The sequence below is a fragment of the Alosa alosa genome, chromosome 3, assembly GCF_017589495.1.
Source record: "Alosa alosa isolate M-15738 ecotype Scorff River chromosome 3, AALO_Geno_1.1, whole genome shotgun sequence".
In the NCBI taxonomy this organism is placed as follows: domain Eukaryota; kingdom Metazoa; phylum Chordata; class Actinopteri; order Clupeiformes; family Clupeidae; genus Alosa; species Alosa alosa.
In genome coordinates, this window is record NC_063191.1 from 15,826,717 (window position 1) to 15,836,979 (window position 10,263).

General features: G+C 45.3%; 2 protein-coding genes across 6 annotated transcripts in view; one reads left to right on the plus strand and one right to left on the minus strand.

The window, feature by feature from the left end:
• LOC125291824 (B-cell CLL/lymphoma 9 protein-like) overlaps window positions 1-2,788 on the plus strand; it is a 33,064-nt gene extending 30,276 nt beyond the window's left edge. For all 5 annotated transcript variants that reach the window (XM_048238717.1, XM_048238716.1, XM_048238720.1 and 2 more), the window contains 2 exons: window positions 240-518; window positions 634-2,788. In XM_048238717.1, coding sequence (XP_048094674.1) covers window positions 240-518; window positions 634-1,781 — 1,427 coding nt within the window. In that variant the 3' untranslated portion in view covers window positions 1,782-2,788. The remainder of the gene's footprint in view (window positions 1-239; window positions 519-633) is intronic.
• Window positions 2,789-3,773: 985 nt separating this feature from the next.
• acp6 (acid phosphatase 6, lysophosphatidic) lies at window positions 3,774-10,168 on the minus strand. Its single transcript, XM_048238721.1, is given in 12 exon segments — window positions 3,774-5,102; window positions 5,430-5,595; window positions 6,447-6,539; window positions 6,699-6,799; window positions 7,415-7,504; window positions 7,507-7,549; window positions 7,935-8,022; window positions 8,215-8,294; window positions 8,498-8,628; window positions 9,074-9,202; window positions 9,366-9,663; window positions 10,037-10,168. Coding segments are annotated over 11 exon segments (1,260 nt in total). The 5' UTR covers window positions 9,567-9,663; window positions 10,037-10,168; the 3' UTR covers window positions 3,774-4,964.
• Window positions 10,169-10,263: the final 95 nt, after the last annotated feature.

Sequence of the window (10,263 nt, forward strand, 5' to 3'; positions counted from 1 at the left end):
TTACTAGTCTTTCAGGCTGTATAACAGCAATCTCTTTCAATTTTAGCACCAGTTAATAGTTAATGTATTTCACAAAACAAATGTAGAGTTGTATGTATGTAGATGTATGCCAATCATCTCTGTCTACACAGGGGTTATATTCATTTTATCAGTATCAATCACGTATGCTTTGATTTACAGCACCTATTTAAGATTTAACAAGACCATGTGATGCCATGTCCTGTTTTCTCCTTATGCAGGTGGGAATGGCCCGTCTTCAGCTCCTCCCAGCTCAACAGCGAGTGGCCCGGGTGGGATGTCCCTTCCAGGAAGTCTTCCGTCCAACAGTCCCTACGGCATTCCCCCAGAGCCAACACTCCCCCAGAATCCTCTGTCCATCATGATGTCACGCATGTCCAAGTTTGCCATGCCCAGCTCCACCCCGCTCTACCACGACGCCATTAAGACTGTGGCCAGCTCTGATGATGATTCACCACCTGCCCGGTCGCCCAACCTGCCTTCACTCAACCACATGCCAGGTGCACTCACAAATTCATAACGCATTACTGAGACATCACTTAATCCAACCATGCACACAAACAAGTTTTTGATAAGTCAAGTTTAATTGTTCCATTTCTCTGTTGCCTCCTACAGGAATGGGTCCAAACCACCACCAAGGACACCCACGCATGATGGTACCCAGTTCTGTCGGCCACATGCCTGCTCTCAGCCCCATGGGTATGAACACTATGGGCTCCCAGCCCCTCTCCCACGGCATGCCCAACCAAATGCCCTCACCAAACCCCATGGGTCCCAACATGGGCCCCCACCCTGGTGGCATGGGTCCCGGCGGCATGATGCCTCATGGGATGATGATGCAGCCTGGAGGCCCTGAACCTGGCATGGTCAACAACCAGATGGTACAAGGGAGGATGGGCTTCCCACAGCGAGGGCAGGGTTTCCCGCCTGGGCAGTCACCACCTCACCAGGGCCCTTTTTCACATAACGGCCCTGGGCCTCAGGGGCCCTTCCCCCATGGCATGGGCTTCCAAGGTGAGGGGCCCGGTGGTGGACCTATGGGCCGGATGGGTGGGAACATGCCTCATGGTCCCGGGGGCGACCCAGGGATGTGTAAGCCAAACCCACACGGAGGACCTGAGAACTTCGGCGGCATGCCTGGGGTGTTCAACGACGCTGACCTGCATGAAGTCATCCGTCCTGGGGCCACTGGCATCCCAGAGTTTGACCTGTCCCGCATCATCCCCTCGGAAAAACCCAGCCAGACTCTGTCCTACTTCCCTCGTGGGGGTGGTGGAGGAGGTGGGGAAGGTCCCGGTAAAGCTCCGCACCCCTCTGGCCCTCAGGTCTTCCAGCAGATGCAAGGGATGATGGGCGAGGGTAACCCCAGGATGGGTCTCCCGATGCAGGGCATGGGTGGCCCACCGGGTCCCGGTCACATGGGGCCCCAGGACATGGGCATGGGCAACCCTGGACACAACCCTATGCGGCCGCCCGGCTTCATGAATCAGGGCATGATGGGACCTCAGCATCGCATGATGTCGCCAGGACAACCGGGAATGCCCGGGCAGCCGGGGATGATGGGAGGGCCGGGGATGATGCCAGGGAAAGAGAGGGGGCCCATGTACAGCCACCCAGGCCCCGTGGGGTCCCCGAACATGATGATGTCTTTACATGGCATGGGCGGCCCCCAGCAGACTATGATGATGTCTCCACAGATGCGGCCCCGAGGCATGGGGTCAGATATGGGCATGGGCTTCAACCCTGGTCCAGGGATGTTCTGACCAGACCTGGCCTAACTAACTGAACAGTGCTTAGGGGGAGAATATGAACAGTTGGGGTGTTTAAAATAAAAATCCACCACAATTAAACATCCGTTTGGCTGTCACAGTGGAATCAGCACAGTGAAAATGGAGGTACCCACAATGCAACTGCTGCCATGAGAAGTGGGGCAGAGCATTGATTCTTGGACGTGGAAGTGAGCGTTTTGTGTGCTCATAGTGATGGCTAAGTTTGCCATCAGTGCCATGAGAGAATACAGGAAGCAAAATAGTTTTTTTTCTTTCTTTTTTGGTTGTTGTTTGTCTTTATTACTTTTTGTTCATGGAAACTTCAGAATGTACAGGACTAGCGTTCACTAGCGCAAAACTGCTTAGGTTTTTGTAAAATGTTTTGTCCGGACTTGGAACATTAACTTTGGCGTAAAAAACTGACAAGAATTTAAGTCATCAAATAAAGAATCAGGAGGTAGAGATTGAAGATGAAACTTTTTCAAATAATAAGTAAAAAACAACAAACAAACAAAAAAAACAGAAAAAAAAACAAAACAAGCTCTCCTTACAAGGATTTTTTTTTATCGTAAAAGTTGAATACGTAAGAAAAATACCAACCAAGACACCACCAATCAAGACTTGAAAGGAACTTCATTTTGTCAGCATTTTTTGTTTACATCTCGCTGATCGGAGATGGCATTTGTTGCTTTGTGTGTGAGTGCATGTGTGTGTGCGTGTGTGTGGGTGTGTGCCGTCCTCATGTTTAAGGGATTTCACCAGAGACTCTTCCTCCAGGTCCTGGGCTCCACGGTGACATAAGAGGGAGGTCCTGAGCTTATCGCCAGGCCTGGGCACTCCATATGTTTACCTGGGGTTGGCTCAGGCCATTTTAATTTTATTTGTATTATTGTTGTGTTTTTTTATTTCCTTTGTATCTTCAGTGTATAAGAAATCGACCTATGACCTCATACAGATAATAGTATTATTAAAAAAAAGCACAAACATGGATTAACCATAAAGGTACGCAGCGTTTTTATTCATTGGGTGCAGGTGGAGGCAGAAGCAAGCGATTAAGCTACTAAATGGTTGGTGAGACTGTAAAGAACTATAGGATTATAGGAAGAGCATTAATGACAGCTTAGTGTTTCTTATGGCCAACAAAAAAAGCTGGGTATTTGGTGAAGCAGATTTAGTACTTCTTGGCCCACTGAAGTGGATACTGAACAGTGTTTGGCTTTTACATTAATGAGGCAAGATCCAAACCAGTCTCTGGAGTGGCTTAACAACTTGGCCACGTGTCCATAAATTAAAGGGGGTCTTTTAACTGATGTAATTTCACCACATTTGCCAGCCTCGGAGTGGTATGTATTTACAAAGCACCTCAGATTTGTTGAATTTGTTATGGCTGTGTTGGCAAATGCACACAGTGTGTTTGTGAGCCCAGTTTCAGTTTATATCAAGGACAGTACATTTCTATGGTCAATTGAATTTATTTAATGCCAATTTGTGGTTTGTTTTTCAAGTCAATGCCACACAGATTGCATCACCACAACACAGGGCCAGTAGACACTTAAAATGATCATCTCCTGGAACTGGCAAAAGGGGCCTGTGTGAAACATTAGTACACCATGCAAGCTTCCATCACACTTGGCCATCATGGACATTCAACTCCTCCCATCAATGTCCTTTACACACATAAAAGAATTGGTAGATGGGGATGGCTAACGTTTTCAAGGGTGAACTGTTTATTTTTTGCTGATCTCAGAACTCTGGACATGCCCAGAGAGCATCTGGTTTATTGACAGACAGCTGTCTTCTACTGTTCCTATTCAGTCAAAGAGAAAGAAACCCCTCAGATCATGAGCAAAGATACACTGGTTGTGGTGTTTTATAGTTTAGAAGCTTTATAGTTTCTTTGAAAATGTTTTGGGAAGAGATCCAAGAACAGTGATATGGATGTTTTTCGGTGTGTTTTCTTTCAGCAAGAAGAGAAATGCAAACCACAAGTTTTTGTTGGTTTATTTGTCCGTTGCATAATTGATGATTCAAACTCAAAAACATATCTCCTAAGGAGACAAACATACACTCTTAAAGATAATGTGGGTTCACATGCTATCTAAAATGAAGGCAACCATGTCATCACAAACATATATATTTCCCACTCATACAATAACTCAAGTAAAATACTCCCTATGAAAAGGGACTTATTTGTAAATCATGCTTGTTTGCAATAGCTCACACTGTCTTTAGCAGACAAAAAAACAAACGGCACACACATTCCCCTGAGGAAAATGCCTGTAGTATGATGGTCGAAAATGGAAAGTAACGAAAGCCAAACCATTTTTTTTTTTGTTGACTGAAATGCTACACTACATGGCATTTCAGTTTTGCCTGTATTCAATAAGTAAATATGTAAAAGCTCCACCAAAGACTTACTTTTAACAAAAGCAGTGGTTCACAAGTGCTGAGGTAAGTTAGGTAGTCCATTCAGCTGCATACTGCATACGTTTTTAAGGATATTTATCCTTCATCACTGGAGTGGAAATCACCATTAAATGTGTACTGGTGTACTATTGCTACTGGCTGCTGCGGCAGTTTCTGTGACTCACCCTGTCAACTCTAGTGCAGTGGAACATTCAAGAGTATTGCAGTGGATTAAGTCTTAATATGAATGCCAAGCCCAAACGGACCAGTGTATAAGCATGTGTGTGGCATTGGTGCTTCAGTTGCCTCTAGTGGGTAGAATGAGTTGCACGTCATGATTTGTGTTCTATACATTATGCAAACAGAAAGAGCAGTTTGAGATGGATATGCATGATCGACTGCTTTTCTTCTTCCAGATTCAGAAGCTAATTGAGTTAGTGAGACTCCTTAATGCCACAGTGTTAGCAGATGGCGGTAGGGGGTGCATTTTGGCCACGCCGATCCAAGTGACTGTCCAGAAATGGCCAAAATAGTGCTTTTTGTTTTGGTCCAAAACTGGATGAAGCCTGTACTGGTCACATGTATAACAAAGTAAAGGAGGATGAGAGGGGGGATAATATCAATGCATAATGTTAAGACGAAGTTGGATCTCAAAGAGCGAGTGCTTTTCAGGTAAAAAAACAAAAGAAACTAAAGTGTGTAAAGTAAACCCTGATAAAGAACTGAGGATCGAGACAAAGGACAGCAGAGAGAGAGGGAGCGATGTGGTGATCAGGATTGAGAGGGTACCCGCTCCGTATTGTCGCAGAGCTGCTTGTAGCGATCGAGGGGCAGTGTGTAAGCGGCCAAGGCCTGCTGGAACTCGGACAGTGGGCAGATCACCCCACTGCAGCCTGGGATCCGCTGGTCCTGGGGGTCAAGAGAGGGGGAGTTAACCAACACCAGCCATGAGGACCGTGACTAACGCTAATGTTATGTGCAACAGCTACAAAAGAAGGAACTCTGATAAAAGTGCATTCATATCACTATTACCCTGCAAATAAACAGACAGTTAGGGGTTTTATATTTCAAGTTCACTCTCCAGTCACTATTGTGTACTTTCAATAAAGAACATGCCAAATGTGATCTTCCAATGACTAATTTGAAGCTAGTCATGTCCACTGAATTGTTCCATTAAAAACAACCTGATGCCTCTTGTTAAGCCCTGGGGTGGCATGGCTATGGGGTTTCAGTTACCTGGCCCAGGTAGGACACCTTGACGAAGGACTCTTTGGTGGTGCGATGTTCAAGCAGCTCCAGGGTGATGTCGGCAGCGTAAGGCGGCCATTTCATGTCAAAGATTCCGAGGGCCATCAGACATGGCATCAGCGTGGTGTCATGAACAGAATACAGGAAAAGCTTCCTGTCACCACACACACACACACCAATACACAAATCTATAAATTCAGTGTTTCAATCCATTCACTTCACTTCATAGTAAGGAATAAGTCTCATGTCGACTTTCTCCTTGAATGCAGTAACTGTTGATCGTCCCATGAATCTTCTTTGAATCCAAACTCCAATTGAAAAACAACCCTGCAAGGTCATTTCTCATTAACATGTTACATCCTCTCTAGGGGTAATTATGCAGGCAATGGAGGTGGGGGAAAATGAAAATGAGAATTTCTGCCACCTTGTGGTGATGCCTGGGGCATGCATGTCACTTGTGGCATGGTAGTGCTCGTCTGGGCAGCCTCAAGTCTGCCCCTCTACCTGGTGGAATGGCTCAATAAAAGACACATTTTGAAGGCTGATTGGTCAAATGAGCCACTGCACTCAACCAATAGGCGATGATCAACTGTTGTCAGGCAACACCAGATTATTATCGTGGACTGTGGCAAAGCTCTCAGCAGTGAGAAAAAGGTTTGGTTTTCCTCATTACACTTGATCCTTCAGAGATAACTTTGACTGCACCCATGGGCGCTTAAGAACAGTGTTTGTTTTCAGATCCCTCCTCTCATATTCTCACAGCCCTAAAACAAAAGCCTGGTATTGAAGTATTTCGCACTGGTAGGGTTGTTAATGAGGACTACAGTAGCCTACAGTGAATGCATACACTCACAAGCACATGCACAGGCACACGAGCGTCTCAGCAGTGTTCCTGTTTCAAACCTAAACAACTAAATTCAGGGCCACTGTGAGCTTGTCTATTTTAGTAGGACCAGAATAATTAGCGCAGCACAGCGAGGAGAAGAGAGATGAGAGGAGACTCACCTGTTGGGCTCAGGGGATATACCCTTGGCTTTCTCGTCCATTTTGGTCAACACAGTGTCCAGCAGTGGTCCAACGCAGAGCTGCAGGTTCTCCCTACCATTATAAACCAACCAGGCAGAGAAGTACACAATATCACTGGAGGTATCTATATGTTTTACCTGTGTTGATTTAAAAACTGTATTGTATATGCTTTTTCAGTTTAATCACACTGTATTTTTCCCCTTTCAGAAGCCCTGAGTTGATGTAGCTCACCTCTTGCTTGGTTCATAGATGTGGTAGATCATGTCTACGGCTCTGCGCTCTACTATAGTCTTCCAACTGGCCAACTCAGATGGGCAGGCCAGGCCATGTGTCTATACACATACACACAAATTATTTAAAAGCTCAGATCATCTGATACACTTAAACAGATAGATTTAGACACATCTTGTCTGTCATCGTCTAATTGGATAGAGAACACTATGATCAATGGTATGACTTAAAATGATTAACTGAAGAAATTACTTAATGTGAGTAACTGACTAATACAGGATAGTGGAAATACAGGAAGTGGACTGCTACTGCTATGATGATACAGTAATCTACTGTTAATTAAAGGTGCTATAAGCGATGTAACGCAGTTTCTAAGCTAAAGCATTTTTGTCACATACAGCTAACATCACCTCACCATAACTGCCTGCTATGTCTCCGTGGACAGCTTAGGCTCCAAAAACGGCCACAAAACAACTTGGGCCAACCTTGCCCATAAAAACAACAAACTTTTCCAGCAAATCAGACGAGATGCGTGTTTGGGAGAGTTTCAATTGCACGAGAGGGAGGGGGAGGGAGTAGCGATCTAGCTCTCTGTTTACGTCAACAGAAGTGCCGTTACCCTGCATCGCTTATAGCACCTTTAATACAACATTAAACATGTGTGATAGGACTGGTGCCTATGCGGTGCTATGTTGTGTGAAATATGGGCAAATCACCTCACGAGCCACCATGTCATCTCTGATGAGGATGAAGTCAACCTGTTGATGGGAGGGGATTCCAAGCTCACTTTGGATTTTGCGCAGGTCGTCTTTGCGATGGCCGGCAGTGTGGACGATTCTGCCCAGCGGTGACTATAGGTCACACACACACACACACACACACACACACACACACACACACACACACACACACACACACACACACACACACACACACAGAGACAAGACAATCACATTCAGAGTACACCCATCACCTTATCTGGCCTGCCTCTACGGTAGAACATCAGCAAATGACTTCCCTGTCCTCACTCAATCACTCAATTGGGTTTTATCAGATTATTTGGTTATAGGCAGAGAGAGGACCGTGTGTGTCAAGCCTTGCTGACACAGATCAGATGGTATGGAACATTCAAGAGTAGAATGTTTCCCGAACATGGAACATTCCAGAGTGGGCATTTCACATGAGCCATAAGTGACCATCTGTGAGGCAGCCCCATGTCCTTGCTCACACACCCACCCGCTCAGCAGTCTCAGCAGCTTGCAGCCATGGTAGTTTGGGTACAGGATCTCCTGCTCCGCCTCCGTCGTTAATATTGGAACAATATCTGCAAGTCAAATGAGTAAGAGTGGTTGAAGGTGTCCCAAAGACACCCTTTTAAGGAAATGAAGGGTGACAGTAAATTATATGAAGGCAGGGGAATATGATGGTGATATGAAGGTGGGTGAATTCAATTATCTTCAATCTTGTTTGACATAGATTGTAGCTTTTCACACACCCACACACACAGTGCCCTTACCTGCCTGCTTCTGTTGGAACAGACCTGCCACCAAGCACTTGGCTGACTCAATGGTCCGAACAATGTTGGTGGAGCGCACACTGTAAAAAGAATACACACACAGAAATGCGGTGGACACAAAGACTATTTACCAGGACAGGGGTGTGTGCTTTATATTTCAACCAAAACAGCAAGCTAATCAGCTTACTGACACTGACACTCACTGTCTGTCTTACATGAGATGGGTAATGTTTTAATGAGTCTGATAAATGTAGCATCTTAACACCACCTGCAGTGTACTCACTAGACTTCGGCAGGACTGAAGGTGGGGGTTAGGAATGGCACTTCCTGTATATATCTCATCCTCAGCCTTTTGCCCAGCTCATACAGTTGCTGCATGCCAATTGTGGTCAGCTGACCCGGGTAAGTTCCACCCTGAGTTCACACAATGCACACAGACAGAGACAGACACAATGACTTTCCATAGGACGCATAGAGGCTTGATAGAACATATAATGGGCTGAAACTGATTACGCTGAAACATTACACAGAAACTGCACTTTGTTATATTATTTTGGAAGCAAAGTTAGAAATGTACGGTAATAAAAACTGAGATGTAGTTTTATGGCAGCGCTGACTGGGTGGTGGTGCAATATTGCAAGAGGGCAAGCCTGTTCAGCCTCTATTTCTGTCCGTAAAAAAAAAAAATCCTCATCTGATCTCTTACGTAATCCTTATCCCTGATGTGCATGTGAACAGAAGAAGCACCAGTACAAGCACACATATCAGCTTTAAATCAACAGCATCAGCAGTCATAGCCATACAGCAATATCCAGAGTATGCCCTGGCACACGTAAAATAATACACATCCCACACTCACGCTCAGTGTATTGGCTCTGTAGCTGTCCTCCACAGGTGCTGGAGGTCTTGGTCCTCCTTGAAGGTCTGTCACCACGTAGTTGATTCGGGTGTGAGGGGGAACATCCAGCAAGTTAGGCATCCATTGCACCTATGGTAGCACCATACATCATCATCACAGTGAGTACAGTACCACAGGGGAACAGATTGCTTGTTTCGGTTTTCGTCATGATCATGGATTGGTCCGGACATTGACACAGGGAATCAGTCTATGCATCAACATTCCACTAGGAGAAAATCATTGCGATGCTCACCTCTAAAACGTCAGGGATAGATTTCAGCGGTGTTCTGGCGCCATGTCGGAACAGGACTTGGACTAGTTTGAGCTCCAACTGCGAGGGGTCCACATTCTTAGCTTGGCACTCTGAAGTGGCTTCGGGCTTGTTCTGGGACCAGAACAACGAACCCAGCGCCACCGACCCAAGGCCAACTACTCGAGCCCAGACAGTCCTCATTGCTAAAATGCGTCTTTCCTCAGGTTGGGAACAAGTAGGCTACTGAAATGGGAGGCGTAGCCTTTTCAAACAGGCGCTGTGAGATTGAGCCAGGGTCCTGTGAATGAATGGCAGCATTAAAAAAGGTATGCTCCATAAAAACACTCAAGTGGAGGAAATGACGACGTAGCCTAATACTGACACGCATCCAGTAAGCTTATATATGATACAGGTTATAATGGAAGCCTCTAAAGTTATGTAACCTAACTTTCTACATGTAGAATTCACATAACTAAATGGTATGATATAAGTGAGTTGAGCCATTGGTTCACTGAACGCGTGTAACAGTTAACGTTTCACCAGAAAGCTAGCTAAACTTATGGCTACTATAGGATAGCTTAATGTAGGTTAACACAATAACACATATTGACGACAGGGAAAACGGGACTTAATGTAGCTCCGTCACTCATTACTCAACATTAAGGACTCACTGGTATGTTGCATCAATAATTAGGTTTGTTTTAAATAAAATTCATCCCTCCGGTAAACTCATGGGCATGTCTATTACATTGACAGACCCACTGCGCTCATTCCACACACTCCGGTTGTTCAGAAAACATCGCGCAGTACATTCTGGAGAATGTAGTCTTACTTGATACCTGCCTAATGCAGAATAAACGTATTTAAACTACATTCCCAGAAAAATAACCAGAACTTA